Source organism: Lycorma delicatula, chromosome 7 (genome assembly GCF_047948215.1).
Source record: "Lycorma delicatula isolate Av1 chromosome 7, ASM4794821v1, whole genome shotgun sequence".
Taxonomy (NCBI): domain Eukaryota; kingdom Metazoa; phylum Arthropoda; class Insecta; order Hemiptera; family Fulgoridae; genus Lycorma; species Lycorma delicatula.
In genome coordinates, this window is record NC_134461.1 from 108,229,148 (window position 1) to 108,254,942 (window position 25,795).

The 25,795-nt window shown below is 31.3% G+C and overlaps 1 protein-coding gene across 2 annotated transcripts; it reads right to left on the reverse strand.

The window, feature by feature from the left end:
* Positions 1 to 11,764: 11,764 nt before the first annotated feature.
* Positions 11,765 to 17,797, reverse strand: LOC142327546 (uncharacterized). 2 transcript variants are annotated; one of them, XM_075370696.1, is made up of 2 exons: positions 17,496 to 17,797; positions 11,765 to 13,170 (listed from the first exon to the last, which is right to left on the reverse strand). In XM_075370696.1, the coding sequence occupies exon 2, from the start codon at positions 13,160 to 13,162 to the stop codon at positions 11,924 to 11,926; it is 1,239 nt and encodes a 412-aa protein (XP_075226811.1). In that variant the 5' UTR covers positions 13,163 to 13,170; positions 17,496 to 17,797; the 3' UTR covers positions 11,765 to 11,923. The 2 variants fall into 2 exon arrangements, with proteins under 2 accessions (XP_075226811.1, XP_075226812.1); XM_075370697.1 differs by having other exon boundaries at positions 11,765 to 13,166; positions 17,492 to 17,797.
* Between the last annotated feature and the right edge of the window lie 7,998 nt (positions 17,798 to 25,795).

Genomic DNA, 25,795 nt, shown 5'->3' on the forward strand with positions numbered 1-25,795 from the left:
TGCCATCATTCAGCCACACATTTCAAATTATCAACAAAAATCCCCTGGTCGATTATGATATTCTGAATTATTCCTGTGAAATGGAAAAAATGGAACTAAAATAAAAAAAGGATTATTCTATCCCAGTCCACCTGAGTAAATTATGTTTATCAGGAAAAAAATGGTGGGTGGGAGGTATGTTGTTAATTTTGAATCCGGTTTTCTAAGATTAAGAGGCTAAGATCTAATTCCTAAATTTAAACTGAGAAATTTACGTAAGGTTTTATATAATATACCATTCTTGCATAGAGTGCAAGCTTAACTGTAGTACTGTATAGCGGTACCAATGTTATAGAGACATTCTATTACGAGCCCAACGTCTTTTTTTGTTAGCGATTGTCGGTGGTTACAGGACTGTCTCGCGAGAGGCAGTAACTGTGATCGCGGGCATCAAATCTGTAGATATTTTGGCTACGGAACGTAGCCAGCGGTATGATGCAAAGAAGGGAGGCCTTCTCACTGCTGGGCGTATGCGTGAGATTGAAGACAAAGGTTTCGACTCTTGGCAAGATAGGTCGTTATACGCATGGTATATTTCCCAATGTTAGAGAATTGCGAGCGGTTAGCTGGGTATCCCCCAATCGGCACACCACTCAGTTCCTCTCTGGACATGGTGCCTTTAGGGATAAATTGGCAAGGTTTAGGTTGGTTGATTCCGGCTTCTGTCCGGACTGTAGGGTCGATGACACCGTGGACCATGTCCTTCACATATGTCCCCGGTACGAAGCTGAGCGTACCAGAGTTGCTAGGGAACTCGAGAGAGTAAACTCTATTTTGGATCTACGAGTCAACTGGAGGACTCGTAGAAAGTGGACAATAGTTGCTGGCTTCCTCGCCCTGAGCAGGGCTGCCGAAGGGATTTAGTAGGTGATAGGAACCTGGGTGGCTAGGGACCGCCTGGGCAGTTGACTGGCCGAAGGTAGGCGCTTAAGGCAGCGTGCCTCGGTTGGATGTATTGGTGGCATGTATTTAATTACGCTGTCGGCGGAGTTGCGGCCGTTGCCGGCAGGCGGGTTTATCCTTGCCCGGTGGGTGCGGTCGCGCTCCGACGAGGGCACTTATGAGCTAACGACACTGTCGGCGGGGCTACTCTGGGTACTGCTTTGGTGGTATGCAGGGGGGTCTTGACGGCGGTCTGCGAAAGATGGTGAATGTCACGCGGGACTCTGTGATGGCGTTGTGCTGGAGTAGGCGTTAATTCTCTTCTCCCGGGCGGACCGGAGCGGAGTCAGATAGAATCTCATTTTGAGTATTAAGCGGGGTTCTTAAGGGAACTAGGTCTAAATTACGATGTATGGAACTTTAGTGGGAAAGTTTGTTGTTGAGGCTATCAGTACGAATCTGAGACATTCAGTAATTGGCTCTTTAAAAGTTAGTACTAGGCGCGGGGTCTTCGTTTCGTGGTTAGGCTTCTAGCTTAGTTCCTGAGGGCGACGTGGTAGCTGCAGGTGTCCGTTGTCTTCATTCTGAAGGCATAAACACGAAAAACTATCTCGGGGTGAACTTCACCGATGCAGATGTCCCTCGGGGCATCTGCATCGGTGGCATCTCTGCGGGGGCCTGGACTGAAAGCTGTGGTGCGCAATCAGTTTGAGGGCGAGAAGATGTCCTCCGTTAAAGCCACTACTGGCTAGGAACAGAGGGGGTGGTATAGCGACCGGACACGGTACGTGGTGGGATCTTCTCCCCTCGGGGGGGAATCGAGATGTAGTACTGTATATGTAAAACTAGCTTTTGGATTAATGTAAAATATCTCTTAATGTTAATATAATGCTTACCTCTGGTATTGGGTGATTATGTGTGGCATATCACTTCACTTTTGGTGCAAAAGCACTAATGAGATATGTGAAGAGTTTAGTTCACAATTCATTTAATCTATAATTAACATAATGAAGTCACTTGTAAGGTTGAATGCTATCCGAATTTTCGTGGACTTGACATGCTAATGTGTTAAATTTGGATCACTGAAGAAAGTAATTGGTAACTACCCACTTTCGCTAATATGTACTGGTTTTCATTTATTAACTTACCAATTAATGACATGCCAATTGTTTTTAAGCTTGAATATCTTATTTTTGAGGCTGAATTGTGTCTCTCGTATTACAAGGAATCACTTATTTGTAAGGGCCAGATTTTAATATTTTCAATACCAATATCAATTATACGGATTTATATATCAGCTATTAAAAATCATAAAAACTAATTAAAAAGTATATGTACAAACATAATAATTATTCAACTACATGTCTTAACAAAGGAAATTGCAAACTTTTAAACAAGGAAGTGCAATTTAAAAATCACGTTAAATTTCATCCACAGTTTTCCATGCCTTCACCAACCCTTGAAGTTTTCCTTCCATAGTTCCCTATATTACTAGATCATTCTTCTTCAATCACTGCTTCCATCTTTGTCAGTATATATTTTATTGATAGAATCAATAATAAGAGTTATAGGGCACTTGCTTCTTTCAAATTATAATCATACATCTCTCACTGTAAAATATAAACAGATACCCCCATATTTGTAAATCATAGAGTTTAATTTTGGTAGATATTAGATCTACTATTGATTTTGATTGCTTTTCTCTAAGACCCACTCTTCTTTAAATTTTCTTCTCTTAAAGCTTTTCAAATATTCTGGTACGATGGCACATCGTACCAGAATACAAGAATTTACAGATTAAGGAACAAGTAATTAGAAGAAATGCAGGTAAAACCTGCATTAGAAAAGATTGAGTTAACAACTTAGATGTTTAGTACATGTGATTAGAATGAATCATTGTGTAATGAATCTATGTAAATATAGAAGGTTAAAAAAAAACTGCAGAGACCTAGGAAAAGACCAAGGAATAGATGAGGTTAGTTTTTAGGGTCAATGAGATTGAGATATTTGAGATTAACCATCTGAACAATTTGAAAGAAAGATGTCTTATATACAGAATAATTACACATCTACATTTTTTACTGTTTTTTTATAGAATCTTCCTGTTTCTATGTTATTCTTTTCTGTTAAATTTTTTGCTTCAAAATCTTCTCTTGTGCTACTTTGTTCTTTCTTCATCTAATTTAATTTCCTACAAATATTCTTCTGAAAATTCTAAACAGAAGTAAAAAAAAAAAAATGGAGTGAATGTTTGGAGAACAATATTGGTTTAGGAAGAGAAGCAGCCAATGATGCAATTGGGTTAATAATAACTATTAATGGGTAGTGCATCAAAAGCAATATAAAATAAGTATATATTTCCCAGATATGGCAAAAGCATTTCATCTTTGTCAAATGGGATAAACTAACAGAAATATAAAAAAAAACAATTTGCAGATCAAGAAAGGACATTTATTAAAAAATTATTTCTAAATTGGAAAATGGTTATGAAAATAAGGGATGCACATCCTTTTTCCTGGAAATAGAAAAGAATGGAGCTGGACATGTCTCAAGGCAGATAACCACATGATATAATTTCCTCATAACAGGCTATAAATCAAATTATGGTTCTTTTCCATTATCCTCCCCTCGATTGTCTAACCTCATTTCTGTTATTGCCTTCCCTTCAATGTAGCTTATATTTTTTATTTATTGAACTTACACAAACATTGTAATATGACATATTACACATTGTGAACAGGTTTTGTTAAATTAAATAAAACTATGTTTTATTTAACTACTCTTGTTTATTGAACTATTATTCATCCTTATCATTACATTTCAGATATTACATCATTGTATTTACAATATTATGATGGTGTGGAGAGGATAACAGAAACAATATCGAAAAACAAATGTGGGAAGAGGATAACAGAGAATTCAAATTACAAAATATGTTTTAATTTTAGATTTGTGCAACCATAAATTTGTTTAAGATTAAACCACAATTTAACTTAATTTTTTTCAATTAAAACTGGCTAAAGCAGTTTGCCAATGTAAAGCTGCAAGAAATTTTAAAACTTCCACATCTATGTCAGAGTGTTAATCTAATTTACAATGAATAAATAAATAAATGAATATTAAATAACAAATTAAGAATTTTTCTTTGACTCACATCTTATGTCCATAAAAAAAAAGTCTTGGCTATTCTTATTATTTACAATCAACCTATCACTCTCACAAATATTTACCAAGAGTATTCCTTTCCTATTTCTTATTCCAAATCTTTTAGGATCAACTACTGCTTCATCTATTAATTTCTCTCTATTCAGCTGCAAATTATATTACGACCCCATTGTTTTTATTACTTCTCTTTCTTTTATTTCCTTCTCTATTGAACTAAAAAACTCCTTATATCTACTTCTACATATCCTGTTTGGGGGCATACAGATGGAATAGAAATAGTAAGAAAGACTTATGAAAGAAAAATCTCTTCTGTATGATTTTTTATTACTTTCTTGTAAACTATTATTTTCATTCTATTTCTCTCCACTTGTCCTTCACTACAATACAAAATAGAGCTATTTCTTAATTCTTTTTCTCCTTTAATTTTCCAGTTCACTCAGTCATAAAACCATAATATCCTTCATTGTACAATCTATTACTTCTTCAACTGTTATCAGAATATATCACATTCTTTACAGCTGAGTAGATGCTCCCTTCCTTATTTTTCTTCTCCTCTTGCTCACTCTCAGCCCTTCTTTTGGTAGTCCGCAGTTTTTACAATGTCCACTGGGTTGTATGATATTATGAATTACTTGGAGGGGATGTCTTACCCTAGGTCTACATCATCTAGAAGATTCACTTTAAGCTACAGAAGCAATGGATCTACCATCTTTAAGTGCATTTTACAGCTACTGATAGTTGATGTTAAAAGAAAACATCAGAATTGGATAATGAAACAAATTCCTAGAGTATTTCAGTAGTCCACTAGCATTAGGGATTGAAAAGATTAAGGCTTTCCCAAGAGAGGCTAGCATACAGTTTTTGAAAAAAAATGTACAAGTATTAAAGTCTAGTACCATTGTAGAAGAAAAAACTAGAATATATAAGAGAAGAGATGAGATAAGAGATTTTTATTTACTGTGAGTACTGTATCAATTAATTAATTAAAGCAATGTTGGCATGAGTAATATTATTAATTAAAACATTTTGAAACAATAGAATAATATTATTTTTATAATACTTTTATAATACTCGTATGATTAGTATTTTTTTGTCACTTGGGTATAATCAATTACTTAGTACAAGGTCATTCACGGGAACCGGATGTTTTTAAAATAATCATAAAAAATTGAATATTTACTTTAAAAAAGTTTTATTGGTACTGAAACACTTGTTAAATCAAAGCATTTGTTACTTACTCATGAACGAAAAATTATGTCCGGCAAGTGATGTCCATTTTGGGCAATACATTGTTGTAGCGTTTCACGGTAACTGGCCTCAATTCTTTGCGGCATGTCTACATCAATCTGGGTGACGTAATGACGAATTGCGATCTTTAGGTCCTCCAATTTTATTGTCGTACACACGCGATTTCAGAAACCCCCACAGAAAAAAATCACAACAACTCAAGTCGGGGGACCGAGGGGGCCAAGGAATGTCGCCGAATCTGGAAACGATCCGTCCCGGAAACAAGTTACGGAGAACAGCCATCGTTGCCCTCGCTGTGTGCGCTGTAGCTCCATCCTGCTGGAATAACACATTTTGAAAATCGATTCCCCGGTTTCGTAACTCAGGGATGAAAAACGTATTCAACATCGCAATGTAACGAACGATCAGCTGTTACAGTTACTGCAGCGTCATTTTCTTTAAAAAAATATGGTCCAATAACACAGACCTTTCCTATTGCACACCAGACAGTCACCTTTGGGCTATGAAGTGGTCTCTCGTGAAGCTGATGTGGGTTTCTTTCTTCCCAATACCGGCAATTCTGTTTGTTGACGAAGCCATTCAGATGAAAATGGGCTTCGTCACTCATTAACAATAACAAATTTTCATTTTCTTCAAAAACGGTAAGCATTTGTCGACAAAATTGTAATCGCTGCGTGAAATCTTGCTCGTTTAACTGCTGCACGACGGCTATCTTGTAAGGATGGAAATGCAGGTCTGTATGCAGAATTCGTCTTACCGTACTTGTGCTCATTTGAAGAGCTGCTGAATGCCTCTGAATAGAGCGGCGTGGGCTTCTGACAACGGCTTCCCTTACTCGTTCGATGTTCTCCGGAGTGCTAGCAGTTCGTCGGGGACCCGGTGGTTTTTTCTTCAATATTGAACCGCTTGTTCGAAGGTTGTTTACCCATCGCAATATTGTGTTACGAGAAGGGACACTTGCATTACGATGGATATTAAACTGACGGAGGAAATCTCGCTGAACAGCAGTTACGGATTCGTCATTTCGCACAAAACTGTCATACGCGTACAAGCGTTGGTCTAGCGTCCGCGGCTCCATCTCAACGACTAAAATGTAAATGCTATGAACAAAGGAAATGTCAGACACCAGCCACGTGCCCCCCCCCCCCCCACGAACGCCCGAGTACAACCCACTTCAAAAACATCCGGTTCCCGTGAATGACCCTGTAGCTTAATGGAATTATCTACATCCTTTTGTTCTGTGTTACCTCTTAATTTCAACATAGTTATCACATCCTATATCTTCAATTATTTGTTTTATATTGTATTCTAATCTAAGTATTATAAATATATAATAAAGTACATTTACTTTGTAATGTAACCCATTGGTTACATTAAGAATACAATAAAGATAACTGCATGAAAAGCTGATAAACTAATTTGATGTATTCAATAAAATTACTCATTTTCATGTGAAGTCTTTTTTTACTGAATTTCTGATTATTATTGAAAGATAGATATTTAGTAATATTTTTTCTATAAGACACAAAGGTGGTAAACCATCCACCTGTTGGACAAAATAGTGTCATTACAGCTGGTTACATAGGCAAGTGAACATAAAGACATAAATACAACAAATAGTTATACTAAATGATTACATATGTATAACCCTACATGAATTCAAAAAAAAAAAATTGTGGTTTTAATTGTATAAAACAATTTTACATGAAGATGATCCTTACAAATTTAGTTAATTATTTTCCTTCAGAAATCATAAAATTCAAAACATCTAACAAGACAGATTAACTACTGCGTTCTTTCGTGCATTTATTATTATTGCAATTATTTTCTTTTCAATATATATTTTTTATTTTTTAAACCATTAAACCAATCTGTATATTTTATATTAAAGCAAATAAAGCTTACATTTCTTTTGAATACAGAGAATAATCGGACAATGTTCCTCAAATATAATGATCATTTGTTTACACTCCATATGACAATTGCATTTTAATGAATTAAATTACTTTTGCCTTCTCTTCTTTTATAATTAGAAGATACAATAAAAAAATAATAAATAAATAAAAATAATTATAGGATGTGACAATTGCATCTCTTTTGTTAGAGTACGCCACATACAAATTGTTATGATGGTTGAACTACCATTCAGTGACATAATTACGTACCAGAATAGTAATTATTTTTTGTATGCTCTGCCACTTGTCCTTGAAATCTTAAACACATAAATACAGTGTTTGAATATTGCAAATCATTGGAAATAATAAATAAAAATATATTTAAAAAAATAAATACTACGCTTTTTATTTTAATTGCTACTGGTGTTTGAATATTGCAAATCATTCTTGGTCATAAAGATACACATACACATATATGAACATGTTCAGAGAGAGGACACATGAAAACATATTATTTAATTTCTATTTGTAAAATCCATTATTCGCACAAATATATTAATTTTAATTTTGAAATTTGAATTTACTAAAAACTTTTTTGTTATTATTTTTTTGCAACAGACATTAGTCAAATAGAACATAAAGAACTGTGTAAAATATTACAATCTGTTTATGAAAAGTACCTTTCAGTTTTGAAAATTACTTTTCTTACTACCTTCTTCTTTGACTATGTATAGACTATAATGTAGTGTTAATACTGCATTGTACAATATATACATACATATATATATATATATATAAATATATATATATATATACAGATAGAGAGAGAGAGAGAGAGAGAGACTTGCACTTGTAACAATGGCTTAGTGTACCTGACTCCCTGAAGTATAGGTGATTGAAATTAGGAAACAATACTTTCCAGTTGAAGTTATGTAACAGATAGTACTGCAAATAATTGTAATGTATTTTTTTTAATATTACTAGAACTGAATAAAACAAAGATTATTTCAAGATTTATGCAAATCAATTATTACGAGTTTTTAAGGGTTACAAAAAACCGTTTACGTAGATCAGTATCATAAAAAGAGCAATATATCTTAATGTATTACTTTCAGGAGAAAAAAATATTCACTCTCAACTCTTTCTTCATGGAAAATTAATGTAAACAACTAGTTTATTAGTAAAGAATGGGTTTGCCTAGCAGCACCTCTTTTATAAATCTACTTAACCTATTCATACAATTTTTTTCATTACTTTATTTTAATATATAAAAAAATTTATAAAAGATTTTAATATATGGGTATACTTTCACTAAAACTTTTAAAATGTGCAAAAGAATTATTGGGAGTAGTACAAAAGTATATGAGCTACATTCAGTGTAACAAATGGTTTAATTTTTTTAAACTACAAAAAATAACAACCTAGAATAATAAAATCTGGACAGTCATGAACATCAATTAAAAAAAACAACATAATACAATAGTACATTATCTGTGAAATATCATAAGTAGAAATTTCTAAAACAATGCATTTATCACTTGATTTCAACCAAAATCTGAATTTGTATTACATCAAGTTGCTCACCATGAAACACAAGTCACTGTTGGGAAACTTTTGAGTCGGTGAAATAATGAAAGAAACCTTTTAAAAATAGTTTATGAAGGTGATAAGAAATGGGTACACAGTTATCCAAAAAAATTACAATGAAATTGTAAACTGACAGTTAGAGTCTTGCAGATATCATTTCTTCTTGCCAAAAAAACAAAAATTTCGTAATACAAATAAAACTGTTTTTAACAAAACGATACTGATATCAAAAAAGATAAGACACTACATTTCTATTATCAAAATCTGTTATTAATTTAGAATTTTGTTTAAAAAAAAATATATGTAATAGACAATAGATATACAACAGTAGATAATAAGCAATGTTTAAGTGTTCCATATAATAAGCAAAAAAAAAAAAAATTTGTTACAAAACTCTTATCGGCTCGATTTCAATTATTAAACAACGAATAATCATCATAAGAATTGTGTTGTTTCTGTAAATGTGATATTTATTAGATATAGTATAATACAATTATAATTATAAGAATACTTGTAAAATTACTAAGATTGAAGAGTACTTCATTAGAAGACTAGTCATAATTTTGGATGCTAATTATTTTGAAGATTTGTTTCTCAGAAATTAGTTATTTTATTTTTCTTAAATACAAAAAAACGAAAATTTGTTATAACGTTTATTGTTTCAGATAGATTTTATTATTTGATCATGAAATTATTATTTATGATTCATTAAGCATTATTTTAATTTCTTGACGCTTTTACTTATTTTATAGCCTTTTTGAGTATAATTTTTAAAAATAAAACTACTTAAGAGACGTAACCAAATGCTAGGTTTTTATTTTAATTTAAAAAAAATCTTGTCTTAAAAAATTTTTTCTACTTTCATCGTTAGAAAATTCAACTAATTCTACAAAGCATTATAAACGAACTGTTGTTCGTTGTTGGATTCAATATGTACGTTTGTGTGTGAATACTTTTTGCCTCGGATTCGGATTAAGCATCTCTAGAAGATTATAAAAATACACGATAGGCTGTCGGGTTTGCCTCAAAATGGCCACCAAAATGAGAATTTTGTAATAAATCTTACGCAATAATGGTGTAAGGTATCAAGTTTATTCAAACATACTAATGTAATAAAATTAAAACATAATTAAAACATACTAATGCAACTAAAATGCATAACATATATAAATTTTGTAAGTCAAAATGGCGCAAAAACTAACTTCTTTTTTCTTTTGAAGTGAAAACTTCTTTAGGCGCATTGTATCAGAATTTTTTGATATACGAATTACATGGGGAAAAAATCGCTCTCCTTATCAAAGTTTCTATCGTAACGCAAAACGCTAATAACATATAAATGGGTTAGTTCTCACAAAATACAAAAGATGGCGCTGAAGTGAGACCGCGTACTTAAAAATAGTTTAATATAGGGTTTTTAAAAATGGTTGATTTTAGCTAATTTAGAGAATAAATAATTTTTAACAATTAAAATTTAGTTTGAATTGATAAAATATTTATTTTTACCAGTAATAATTTATTTTAATTAAATAAATACCTACTTAATAATTTTTAACGATATTCAAATAATCTCACAGCAATCAACACTATCTCTTGCATTTTAAGGGAACTAACCTAGACAAGCATTACGTATATTGTACATTCTAAAATTCAGCAGATTCAAACATTTTTTTTTTATACTCCGCGTATTTTTAAATTTAACTAATTAATACATAATAAAAATTTCCTTTGCATACATTTAATTCATGTAGAATTGCGGATGTAAAATATAATAATAGGTTATTGTATATATATTCTGACCGAGCTTTATAATAATTCAAAAAAATATTTTATTAGGATCATTATGGAGGAAAATAAAATTGATGTTATAGTTTAATAAACAGCCGCAAAAGAGTTACTGACGATGAAAGCGAAGATGAAAATTTGACTTATAAAATATTCAAAAAAGGAAAACATGAAGAGAATGACAGTAATAATGAAGAAAAAAAATATTGACGAAGTAATGGTTAAAAATGAACATTCAAAAGAATTAAGAATACGTAACCAGCGGTATAGAGAAAGACATGACAGAACCATTTTCTCAAAAAAATTAACATTCTAATGAATTAACAAGATTGCGTGTCCAGTGATATAGAGAAAGGCAAAAGAGCAATTCTCACAATCAGAAATGTCTGATGAAAAAAAACACGAAAAAGAATTAACAAAATTACGTGTACGGAAACATAGAGATAAAAAAATTCTGACATAAGCGCCTAAAGAAGTTTTCACTTCAAAAATAAATTCAGTTAAATCTGAAATGAATTAACTGTTTTTATTTGTTATTGAATTATTATTTATTGTAAAACTTTTTATACAATCAGAGGTTAATAATTATTAATAAATCAATATATTTAAATAAAAAAAAATAAATAAAAAAAGGAAATGAAGTCGGATTCGAAATGATGTGCCTTTCCCCTTGTACGATCCAAATATTTCATTAATTAAAATTTTATTTTTTCTTGTTTAGCCTCCGGGAATTACCGTTCAGGTATTACTTCAGAGGACGAATAAGGATGATATGTATGAGTGTGAATGTAGTCCTGTACGGTCTCAGTTCGACCATTTCTGAGATATGTGATTAATTGAAAACCCAACCATCAAAGAACACCGCTATCCACGATCTAGTATTCAAATCCGTCTAAAAGTAACTGCCTTTACTAGGACTTGAATGGAGGAACCCTCGACTTCCAAATCAACTGATTTCAGAAGACGCATTCACCTCTAGACCAACCCGGTTGGTGCGGAAAAACTAACTAAATTAAAAAAAATAAAAATGATAAAACTGCCAAAACACGAGATAAATAAATTATATTAACTTAGCGTAAGTAGAAGTTAGAGAAAATAATTATGGAAGAAATTAATTAACAATTGAAAGAAAAGTAATAATAATAAGAATGTTCGTTCGGGGAAATATTAATAGAATTTTCATTGATAACTGGTTTTATTTTCTATTTTCTTTATTTTTTTTTTATATACTACAAAGTAAATTCTTTACATTTTATTTTTTTATTATTAGATTTTTTAAATTATTATTCAAAAATTACTGTGTAAATTACTCACACAATATAAATTTATAGATTTTTTAAATACCATCCTTTCTTTTCAAATTCCTCGAAACGAGTTTTGAGTATTTTTAAATACTCCTCGTTTTTGAAATAGGCATCCATTGTATTATTACTTTCAATATTTTTAAATTCTTCTACTGACATTTCTTTGACTTCCACAATTTCAATTTTATCTGGATCCGCTAGTAATAAAGGTAATATAGATATTGTAACGTGGACACCGTAAATTCCACAATCGTCAATAGCTTTTTTCAATTCAATTTTACTAAGTCTTTTGTCACTGCCAAATATTTCAAGATGTGTATTTAGTTTATCTAAATATATATTTAAAAGGTCATTATATTTCTCTATTCTTACTTCTTCTTTTGGACTTCCATTCATAAAATATACGATATCGAAAGCAGGGGTTGCATATCGACATAATTGTAAATCGATAGGTATATTATGAACCGGTTTGTTATCTATATATTTAAACATCATATTACATGTCCAAAAATCACCATGATTTAGTACATTAAATTCACCTTTTTTAGGTTTGCTTAGTTCAATAAGAGCGTCAAACACATATTCCCCGACTTTCCGCATCGATTCAACATAATTACTTAATTCGGGTCGATTTTCACATATGTTTGCAGCTATGTTAATAAAACCTTTATGCGAAACATTTAACAATTCTTTCATTTCGTCACGGAATACTGGTTCTGCCCCGGCCTTTTTTATTAATTCTGGTTCTGTTTCAAACAATTTTACTGAAGCGGCGTGCAATATGGCTAAATTTGTTAAAGCTAATGCAGACTCTTCAAAATTTAATTGTTCAATTCTATCTGCTAATACGTAACCTTTTACTTTCAGATCTTCTAAAAGTAAAATATTTTTATGGACGGAATAAAATGATTTTGCCATTATATTCGGCCATTTTTCACCCAGTAGCGATTTATATTTTGGTATTACCTCGTCGTAAATGATATTTTCTTTTCCATGTAGTTTACTTAGCAAATCGTGTTCCTGCAATTTACCTTGCGCTGGAGCTTTAACAATTAAAGATATTTTTTGTAATTCTTTTTCATCTTTTACCTTATATACTGCTTGTACTCTAAATATAACAGAACTGTAATTGTTACCTTTTGCGACAGGACAATCAATTTCCATATTTTCAATTGATAAAATATTGGTTAAATTTTCATCATGTTGTAATGCAGTTTTTATATAATCTTTAGTCAGCCAGGTTGGAATATCTGCAGCCATTTTTCTAACTGAAAATTAGTAAATTAAATATTCATTTATAAAGCGTACTATTTAAGTGGATAATTTGCAAGATAAAGTTAATATTATTATGTGAAATAAAATTTTATGTTTTTTCCAATTTAAAAAAATATGTATATGTAATTTAATAGGCGTATAAGGAAGTCATGTAGTGTCCACATAAATTTTTTATTTATTTTGCTTTTCCGACTGTTATTGTGTGTTAAGAAGTAAAGCATTTGTAACCTGTATAAAAATAGGCTCTGAATTTCAAATGTGTAATTCTGTTCCCGAAGTAGTAAAAAAATAATTAAATTTAGCCAGGTCACTTTTGGGGTTTAAGGAGACCGGTTATATTAATTTTTTTTTTTTAAATCGCTGAAGTTACTTGCTATTGAGGGGACCCTCTATTTCGAAGGGATTATGTTTAATAAAAATTAACTTCTTAAAGAATAAGCCAATTTATAAAACCTAAAAAAAGTAGTGTTATTCAAAATGTAATTAGAAGAAGTATTTAAAAAGTTTTGAAAAACCCACTGACATCTAATATTTTTATCATTTTTCTGTTGAAAACTATTAACATAAATTTAAAAATAAATGTATATTTTTTTAAAGCGAGTAAAATTGATTAATAAATAAACTGTGAGCCCTAAAGTTAGGAGTTCTTATACATTTTACAACTCGTTTTTAATAAATCCTTTATACATTTTTCTGTTGGTAAGAAAAACTAACAAAATATGTTTCATTAAATGTTTATCAAATTTTAAATACTAATTCTATACTATATATTCTATACTTTTGGAGAGCTTAACGAAATCTGAACAGTGGGACCACTGTTTTGTGTTCTTGAAAAATTCATTTTTTTTTTTAATTTGGGGGCTCTGTACTCAGAGGAACCATTCGTGTAAAATTAATTCTTAAGAAAATAATCCTTAATCAGTGATAATAAATTTAAAAAAAACTTTTTAATTGTCCTCTGACAAGTATGACAACTTGACAGAGAAGCGGAGTCGCTACCTCTATAATCTTTAAAAAAATTGATGTGGACATCACATTACTTCCTTGTAGGCCTATTATTCCATACAAATTTAAAAAAAAATTAAAAGTACATAAAATTTTATTTTATTGATAACTTCTGATATTTTTTCATATTTATTTTTTTTATTGAATCATTATTTATTGTAACTTTTTTTTTACAATCAGAGGTTAATAATTAATAAATCAATATATTTAAATTAAAAAAAAGAAGTTAAAAAAAAAAACGGAGATGAAGTCTGATTTGAACCGATTTGCCTTCACCTTATACGATCCAAATATTTCATTAATTAAAATTTTATTTGGCTATAACTTTGGAACAAATGAAAAAAAGTACCATTTATGATATATCGTTGAAAAGCCTCTCAATGAGGGATTATTACTGCAGTTAAGAAAAATTCCAAAATCCAAATGTTTTGGATTTTGGGGTGTTTTTGACACTTTTGGTCCAGTCGATTGCAATCAAAAGGAGAGGTGCACAAATAGATGTTACAAGCTAATCGTTTTTGAGTTATGCGAGATATATACGTACGTACGTACAGACGTCACGCCGAAACTAGTCAAAATAGATTCAAGGATGGTCAAAATGGATATTTCCGTTGAAATCAGAAAACCGACATTTTTCGTGATCACAATACTTCCTTTACTTCGTACAAGGAAGTAATAGGGGTTTTCGACACCTTCCGTACCTTCAAATTTCTTTTTATTAAATAAATAAGAATGATTTTGGATATATGAACTATGTTTAAGAATCCTGAATAAAAATATAATCTTACGCACAAAATCATTTTTCGATTAGCGTTGTTGTCTTTTTATATCAAAGTGGGGCGCATCAAAGTCGCGATTGAAAATAAATTGTGGGGCAATGTGGTTACTTGGAGTTACTTAGAGTTGTATGTAGAAAAAAATGTCAAATTTAAACATAAAAGAAACTTTATGTAGCAGGAAAATGATCGAATTAATTTTAAATTTGACATAATGTGTTTTGATTTCATTATTTGCGTTGAGTTGAAATTTTTTATAAAGTTCCATCTAGGTAAAGACATACATGCTCCTAAATACTCCTTTTAGTAACAAAAAGAATGATCACAAATTTTGAAAATAAATTCGGAGATAAATTTCTGTTTTGTAAAAGGATGGTTGTATGCGTGAACAATGTTATAAAAATATTAAATAAATCATGAAAATTAGTAATTCGTTAAAAAACTTTTAGCATAGTTTGATAAAAGTATATTTTTTAGATGCTTCAATCCGTTTTGGCGGACCGGTCAAGTATGGTCGAAGTACAAAGATACAGCAATAAATTTAAATAAACAAAGTTATCTATCATTTTCTACGAAGAGATGAAAAATTTGGCAATTTTTTTTTCAAGAAATATTAAAGAGTAAAAGCTATCAAAAAATTAAAAGCTTTACATTTTAAATATAAAGGATAACTTGCGAGATGGATTTAAATTTAAAATATATTTTTAAAAATTAAAAAATATTTTTTGTGACCACATACCATTGAAAGGGATTTACAACAAATTTTTATAATGATTTAATGACCTATTGATGTAGAAAATATTGATGCAAAAAACTCCTTTTCTGAAGTAAGATGTATCTAAAAAAAGAAAATATATAAAGTCATTTTTGAGGAAGGGAATAAAATTTTTAGTAATCTGTGATCTTGATAAAAAAATCTTTAAAATTTGTAAGAAAAATGTTTTGCTGAAGATTAAAAAATTTATTTTGGCCAAAACCGTCTCCCTTTTCCAATTTTAGCAAAAGTTTAATACATTCTTTCCTCCTCGAAGATATTACTTGCCTACCAATTCTGAAGAAAATCATCGACGGGATTCAGAATTGTAAGGTAATATACAGGCCAATGTAAATACATACAAACGTACAAACGTCCATCGAACAAAAAAATATATATTTTGGACTTGGGAGTGTTGAATAAAAATAGTTTTTCGCAGATTATTTACAATTTATCTACTTTTTAAAAATTTTTTTAAAAATGGCTCTTTAATGGCACAAAACTTAAAAAGAGATCAATTTCTTTTAGATTTTTTTTTTTTTTAGCGGTCTATAATACCTTTTTGTTATAACTGCTGTAACAGCATATATCGTTATAGCCGGGATAGTAAAACATCATGAAATTTGGCTTGCTTTAACCTGAAATAGGTGTTTAAGTCTAAATTTTAGATCCGGAATAACACTGCAAGGTGAAAAGATAAAGATGCTACGATTTGCTGATGATATAGTAATTCTAGCTGAGAGTAAAAAGAATTTAGAAGGAACAATGAACGGCATGGATGAAATCCTACGCAAGAACTACCGCATGAAAATAACAAGAAAAAAAAACGAAAGTAATGAAATGTAGTAGAAATAACGAAGATGGACAACTGAATGTGAAAATAGGAAGAGAAAAGATTATGGAGGTAGAAGAATTTTATTATTTTAGAAGTAGAATTACTAAAAATGGACGAAGCAACAGCGATATAAAATGCCGAATAACACAGGCGAACCGAGCCTTCAGTCAGAAATATAATTTGTTTACATTAAAAATTAATTTAAACGTCAGGAGAAGATTTTTGAAAGTATATGTTTGGAGCGTCGCTTTATATGGAAGTGAAACTTGGACGATCGGAGTACCTGAGAAGAAAAGATCAGAAGCTTTTGAAATGTGGTGCTACAGGAGAATGTTAAAAATCAGATGGGTGGATAAATTGACAAATGAAGAGGTGTTTCGGTAAATCGATGAAGAAAGAAGCATTTGTAAAAATATAGTTAAAAGAAGAAACAGACTTATAGGCCACATATTAAGGCATACTGAAATAGTCGCTTTAATATTAGAGGGGCAGGTAGAAGGAAAAAATTGTGCAGGCAGACAACGTTTGGAATACGTAAAACAAATTGTTAGGGATGTACGATGCAGGGGGTATTCCGAAATGAAACGACCGGCACCAGATAGGAGATTTGGAGACCTGCAATCAACCAGTCAAATGACTGAAGACAAAAAAAAAAAATCTAAAGCAATCATACGCAAATTTTTATTATAATTTAAATAATTATTATTCTGCAGTTTTTAAAAACAGTAAATATTACATGTCGTCTGTATTTATGGGAAAGTCTAATAGACAAATGATTACGTTAATTTAAAGATCAAACATAAAATTAGTTGATTTGCGGTTGTGTCATACTAAACTATATGTAAATATATTCATATTTAATAAAAGAGTAAAACTCAATTGTTTACAGTTTCAATTAAATGTCCATTAATATAGTTAAACAAAATAAAATGCTGAGTTTTTACTTACGATTTTATTTTATAGATGCAGTAATAAAATGTTCATGAAGTGAGACAGTATAGTCTGTAAGCTATAATGTTATGCTTTATTAAAACATTTGTTATTTTTCGTAAGTGGTTTTATACTTAAGAGATTTAACTTATCACATATTTTTTTTTTGTCAAGTAGAAAGTGACAAATAATCGATTGTAAATTTATCGCTACCACGAGCCTCTTTTGGTAATTTACTTATTTTGCAACACTCATTATTCTACGAAGTTGTACAGATGTTTCAATTTTATTTATATCGATATCGTCATATTACATTAACTCAGCACTTTACGATAAATTATTCTTGTATTGATTTTATTTTTGTATTACAGACCAAAGAAAAAAAACAATTATTTTAAGTGTTCAAACTTAAGCAAGTGTATACACACAAGTCCATGCACATGGTGGGGATGGATCGGCGGGAGGAACGGAGGATCGGCTACTCACACACACGCAAGTATGTGTTGTGCGCATGCGTACGCTCATCAGCGCGCTGAATGCTCATGAATAAATGTCTTACCATTTCCCTTCTGTTATTTTTATTTACATTTACTTACTACGCTACGTTTTTTGTTTGTTTAAATTGCTAAAATGTTTACTTTTTTAAACGAATAATAACTTTTTTTCAATGTCGGCAGGGCTTTATGTTTTATATGAAAATTGTTTATGATATTAAGTAACGAGCATCTTTGGAAGTTGTCGATGTTAACTTTCATTTTCATTCTATTACGAGTTTTTCCCAGCTTACTAACATTCTCATTTTTTCCGGGTTTATTTGATTCTGTTATCACTTTACGCACAATATGAACAGATACTCCACAAAGATCTGCTAAAGAGCTTGAATTTCTGCACGTACTATCGCTATATTTTCTTCGACTGGTATGCTATAGACATTCGTTATTATACATTTACTTTGGCTTTTTAGAGGTATTCCTCTTCCTAATATACGATTTCATCTTGGATGAGGCATTAGGAGGATTAAGTATTTAAGAATAACGTTAATGAAACAAAATTATTGTATAAATCAAATTTCCACTTACCAACAATTTAAAAAGTATAAATCCTAGTAATTTCGGAGCTGTTACTCCATCTTCAGGGCTTTTCAAGGACGTTAATTTAAATTCAAATCAATAATCGTTTTTAAAATTAAACTGTTATGTTGATAATAGTCGGTCGTCAAGAATAAAATTAATTCGTACGTCAATAAGAGAGTAACGTAATGTTTGTAAGATGTTTGCGACTATTACTAGGATTTACACTTTTTAAATTGTTGTTAAGTGGAAATTTGATTTGTACAATTTTATTAATACCAACGGTGCCAAATGCTTAGTAAATTAAATCGAAACAAAATTAGTTTTGAAAAAACTGTATAAAAAATAGTATTAAAAAATACTGTTCATAAAAATAATCAATACTAAAAAATACTGTTTATAAACGCCGGTAACAATATACGTTGGGCCAACTAATTCACGAATAAAAGAAGGCAACTAAATTTTTGGCCATACCAGAAGCGGATGAAGAGCTTCTACACAACCTCTCCTTTTCAAAACTTACAAGTAAGATAAAATAACCCAGCAATTGCGACTCCTCCAGAAAAGGGGACGCATTGCTCCCTCCTTATAGCTAGTGCCTCGTTGTGGCGTATTCCTGCTAGCCTATTAAGCGTTAGCACCGAAAGGACTTCAGTGGACGGTCTGAAGGGGAATTACGTCGGGAGGACAGGCTTTATAAGCCTAGCCTTCCGCGGTCGGCCCATGGGTTCGATAACGCTGGTTCAACAACGGATTGGAATGCAATTAAATCCGTCTTAAATTAACTAAATAAAAATAACCAAAACTTGAGAAAATTAGACCCGCTATCTAAAATAACCCTTTAAAAAACAAGCCCGATTAGAATGATCCAGCAGCAAGGGACTCTGTCCAGGTTCTGCGATAAGTAGGGAGAAATAAACTCCCGTCAACTTTGCATTCCATTCCATTCCAACTAAATTTCCGCTTCTACTCAGTCCTTGATCGCATCACACCATCCCCGCGACCGTGTTAGCATTGCCCACAACAATTAACATGCCACTCCCAATCGCTTCTGCGTATCCATGTGTTTACACTTTATTAATTTAAAACAATTAGCCGGCCTCCGTGGCGCGAGTGGTAGCGTCTCGGCCTTTCCGGTCACTCGGAGGTCCTGGGTTCGAATCCCGGTCAGACATGGAATTTTTCACACACGCTACAAAATATTCATCTCAGCCTCTGCGGTAAAAATGCTTAACTGCGGACCCGGAGGTTAAACAAAAAAAAAAAACAAAAAAAACTTAGAACAATTAACCCACACCGGGTTGGTCTAGCGGTGAATGCATTTTCCCAAATCAACTGATTTGGAAGTTAAAGAGTTCCAGCGTTCAAGTCCTAGTAAAGGCAGTTACTTTTATACGGATTTGAATACTAGATCGTGGATACCGATGTTCTTTGATGGTTGGGTTTCAATTAACCACACATCTCAGAAATGGTCGACCTGAGACTGTACAAGACTACATTTCACTTACACTCGTACATCCTCTGAAATAATAATAATTATATCCTCAATAATTTCAAAACAATTCATTTTATTTTATTTATATGTTCAACAATACCTGACGGTGATTCCCTGAGGCTAAACAGGGAAAACCTTAGAACATTTATAATTATTTCAATATTTTATAACTTTATAACCATTCATCGTAAAACTGCCAAGTTGATAGTTACCAACTATTGCTATAGTGTATGTAATATCTGAAGGCGGGTCCGTAGTAAGCTATGGCATCCCCTCCACTGCTCTTTACATTACTCAGCGACTTCTCACACCAGCAGGCAAAGTAGTGTATCCCAAAAGTCACATCAATTAATCTGCAATGACTTACACCGTATCTAATTATGATATCACTATTATAGTAATGAAAATGTTCTAGTAATTTTTATTACAAATAAAATTATTTATACCTAATATCTTTTTCATGATGAATATGAAGCAATTTATTTATTTCTTGAAAGGATATGTTTTTTTTTTCAAGTATTTTAAATTAAAATTTTGTGTACTTTTCATTTTAAAAAAAATGTGTATATATAATTTAATAAGCGTATAAGGAAGTCATGTGGTGTCCACATCAGATTTTTTTTTGGCTGTTGAATTGATTCATTAAAGAAGTTCGAAGCTTGTACGCTGAAATATGAAAATTTGTAGCGTATGAAAAATACCTTTCCTGACCGGATGATGAAAGGTTGAGATGCTACCAATCCGCCACAGAGATCGCCAGTGTTCGAACGTTTCTAAAATAAAATAATAATATAATACAAATTAAAATGTAATATTATGATAAGGAAACCATCATTACAACAGATATATGATCAGTATTACTTTTAAAGAAAGCAGTTTGTATTCACAATTAGTGCACACTTCCGTCGTAAAAAATAAATGGGTATTTATAAGCAATTATTTGATAAACTTAAATATTGAAGACGACGGTTTTCATGAAGACGAATGGGAAAATTCGCCTGGCAAGCACTATGCCGGTTGTTAAGCAAAACGTCTCTTGGAAAATACCTGGATGCCTTCGAAGAACTACGATTTTTTTGGCAGATGCCAAACACCTCAAGAGGGAATTCAGTCACCAGTGGCTGAACGCGTAGCGACTCAAAGTTGTTTTCTGAAAATATTATGTGCTGTTTCCGTCTACTATTCCGTTGTTCTTTTCACAAGCTTAATCTTAAGGTGAACTGAACGACTTAATTGTTATCCCAGAGATTTGAAACTGCTTTGGAACTATTAAGGAGAATCACAGTTTTTCGCGAGTCCATATTACGACGCAAGATTATTGCTAGTATTCCTAAATTGTGTGAGATTAGGTGCTCAGAGAAATACAAGGATCGCTTCATTAGAGACCTTACTTAAAGAGCGAAATGCAGCAATAAGAAATAAATACTTATAAAGTGCATGCAGCGGCATGTAGATCTTCATTTATTGTGTCAGTAGCATTAATTGCTAAGTAAGTATTCCGTTATACTTCAATTGATGACAGTTGATATAGTTAAATCCAACTAGCACATTCAAACTATTTTTGACATGCTACGAGTTCATCTACAAGATGCGGAGAACGTCACGACTGCCGTTTTAAATGAAGAACTTGACATTCCAATGCAATTTAAATGTTAATATAACCGCCATTTGCATTACAGGCCGACAGAAACATAGAAGTAAAAATCCAGCCAAAAAATTACCCTAATTTTGTTCTTTAATTCCTTACTTGGATTTAATCATAAGTCACATTTTCTGGAGACAAATCGCCTGCATTTTCATTGATAAATTTCCATCCAAGTAACATTAGAGATGTTTCATTAGAGCAATGAATAGAAAGTACTTAGTCTTAGAAGGCATTGAAGAAGAAAGGGAATTGCGATTCAAGATGTGGAATGAGGACAAGAAGTGCCAGACATAATTGAGGTTTTAAAAAAGAATAATCTTTTTCTTGACTATTAGAAAGACTGCTGATATTATGTTCATAACCCTGCACAAGTACTATTGAGCATTCATTTAGCTTTCTTCATCGAATTCAAACATAGCTAAGAAGCACCATTGATGAATACAGGTTAAATGAGTTAGCTATGTTTTGTATTCACCGACTGTGTTTTCGCTAACAAGGAGAAATTAGTTGAAGCTGTAGTTAAATAATTACAACTAATCCCCCGCTAACTATTGTTAAAAAATTGGATTTTTTTAAAAATTAATATTTTATTCCTTTTGTTATAGTTATGAAAGAAACTAAATTCAGAAAGCTGCCTCCTTCCGTTTTGAGCTGGATATGCCACTGTATCAAGATCTGTTCATATGCTTAAATTATAAACTAACCTTACTAGTCTGCAGAGTCAGACTCAGATACAGCTGTTGAAGATGACTGACTGCGGCCTTCATAAGGTGATTATCTGTCATACATATAACAAGAGCAAGGAACATGTGGTGTAATTTCTCTCTGTAGCAACTATTTCCATTTAAACAAATTCAGCAAGTGACATACAAGATGGTGTTATGTCTAGCAATACCTTTATAATTTATTCCAACTACTTTATTCAAAAATATATCTTTAACTCTAGCCTTAATCCTAATCTCTCTTCACATATTGCAGCATCTGAACAGATAACACAATAACTCACAAAACTGATAGCTAATTGACAAGAGTAGTGGTAACAACTTTGACCTTGCACAGGTCACCACTTTCCAAATTTACTTTCAGACATTTAGATTGAGATATAATCATAATAATAACCATAATATAATAACCATAATCTTGAGATATAATGTAGATTTTCATTTGCAACATTATGTTGTAGTCATAGATTTAAATACAATGTATAACAAATAGTAAGATAAGATGTAGGCTTAAAAGGAAACTGAGGCAGCAGAAAAATTAAATAGTCCAAAATAGGTGCAAAACCTAATCAGAAAAAAATTGTAAAAAGATATTTAAAATAAATAAGTAATGCGTGTACATTACCATATTATTCTTCACTCACTAGCTAATAATAAATTTCAATAATGCAGTTAAACTATTTCCAGAATTGATTAACTTCAATGATCTGCAGGAAACAGTTTGTTCAATTTCGCTTAACCTTTGGCATTTTATCTTATTTCACACTTACCAATTTGCAGGATGTTACTCCATGGAATATTCCAGTAATCATATGCCTTCACAAAGGAATGGCCCATTATCTTTCCTTCTAACCATAGATCATTGCTCAGAAACAAGAAAATAATTTAGCATTGATTTCATGGGAGTTATTAAAAAAGGAAATCATACTAAAAAATTATTAAATGTATATATTTAAATTGTCACTAATTTTAAATGTTTTTATCTTGCTGGAGACAAATAATGTATTATAAACAAGATACACTGTTCGTTTCTTATCAGAATTTATTTTAATCTGTTGACCAATTTATTTGTTTACTTTACTGCATTTGTAAGCAATTTTTTTTATTTACATATTTTTTATTTATTTTTTTTGAATTAATTTTTTCTGTGCTATTTTTTAACACTGCTATCATGTCCCTTAGTGAACATGAGAGGGTCACTTTTAATGATGAGGGATCAAGAATTTATTGAGAATTCTCATTGCTGGACTCAAATAGCAGCATGAGACATAGCATTAGCCAAAGTTAAGCGATTTGAAAATTAAAAATGAAAATTTCAAACCCTTCAAAATGCATCTGGTGAAGAACTTAAAGATGACTATTATTGTTATCTTGAGGTATGCGAAATGATAAACAATATTTTTGTAAATCCTGATTTATTAAACAACATAGTTCTTAATGAGGCCACATTTTTTTTAAAAATGATATAAATTTCCATAATTGTCTATATTGGATTTAGATTAATTCTCACTGGTATTGTGAGGCACATACACAGCATCCAGTCAAATACACCTTCCAGTAAATGTACAGGCAGGTATTGTTTGTGGACAATTGATAGGGCCTATATTTATTGATGGAAATAAAATATTTAATATTTGGTTCTTCAGGTCCTCTGGGACACTGCAGAAACCTGCAGAAATAACTTCTAAAAATATTTTTAATGAGTCATTGAAACACAAATTACCATTTTGAGTGGGGCATAAATTATTTATGCCCCACTCAAAAATGCCCCCATACGAATAATACAATCATTCTTTGTCCCATTTAGCTATAACAAATCTATCATGCTAATCTGAAACTATAAAAAATTCTAAAAAAAGTGGTGTAATTTCTAATTTGCATCAGTTTTGGCCGTGAAATCTTTGTAAATAAGCATCCATTGAGTATATCAAAATAAACTTCCTATGAAACGGCAAAAGCAACCAGAATCCTTTTTAATTTTTATCAATTAAAATCCTTAACTGCATTCTCAGCAAGTACATCAGAACCCCTTATTTATGTTTGATATGAATAAGTAAATTTTCAAGGAAAAATTTTTATATATTTATTTTTTAATATAAATTTATATATATTTAAATTCATTTTCAAAATGTATCCTTAACATGTCAATTACAAAAAAAAAATTGTCACAGGAGGGACACATTTTTATACTAAATTAATGAGAAATATGAGAAGTAAAATGAGAAATTCCCAGGATTTTACTTTACTATCCTGGCAAGTAGATTTGTTTCTACATTAAGTATATTTAGGTTATCAGTGATCTGGAAATCAAGGAGTGGATCCTACTATGTGGCTAATATTACTTTACTCTTGTATTCAGAGTTTGCATTAGTATCCCATATGTGCACAATGACTTTCTTGAGCAATTGAGCAATTACAATTACCATTTCTTAAACCTATTTATCAAACAATTTTGTTGGTTCTTCTTGTGCCTAGATAACCTTTGAACCATGAATTAAATAGTTCAAACAGCTGCTAACTGAAAGTTCTCCAAGGCAAGAAGTCCTCCTTGTAGCAGAATTTGAAAGTCTTTGAGCAGACTGAGAAAAATTTGGTTAACAGAGCAGCCAGTCTGGCAGGTCTAGGTGCAAGCCTTCATGTAACATGGCATTTAATGAAATAATTGCGTATCACAAGAGGAGGTAAAATAAAATGAAACTGTGAAAGTAAAATTAATTTAAAAATATTGTTTAATTTAGTTATAAATCAATTTTACAATTACACAAGCACAGACTTATGTCATACTTATCCTCAGAATTATATCTTGGCATTTATCAAATTACATTTTGTTATAATTTATTTATAATTCCATTAATTTATATGATTTACTGATTATTATTTTTCTTTCCTTTAGATTTACAGATTATTATTTTTCATTCCTTTAGATTTATAATTTTATACTATCTCACATACAGTCACCACCTCCGCCACCACCACCATCACTTGGTACAACTATTTCATCTATTTCATTATTTTTATTCCTACCGCTTTCTTTGTTTTCAGAAAGTTTATTGTCAGCATTACTATTAATTTCGTTGTTTTTACTTTCAGAATTGTCTGTACTAACTTGGTTTTCAAAAATTTCACTCTCTGCAGCTTTGTTTTCAGAATTTTCTTTCTCATCTACATTTCTCCTAAAAATAATATCTCTAAAACTGTCAAAAAGAGAAGTATTACTTGCTTGCGAAGAATGTGTAGAATGTGTATACATAACATGACTTTCTAATAATGCCCTACTTGAAAATGATTGATGGCAGTAAGGACATTCAAACTGTTCTTCAGTTTGTGAATAGTAACGTTTCTCTGGAAAAGTCTGTTTCTGATTCTTCACATGAATTTCATGGTTA

Bases quoted from the DNA above. Each gene is read 5' to 3' on its own strand.
- LOC142327546 (XM_075370696.1), bottom strand. From the start codon at position 13,162: ATGGCTGCAGATATTCCAACCTGGCTGACTAAAGATTATATAAAAACT.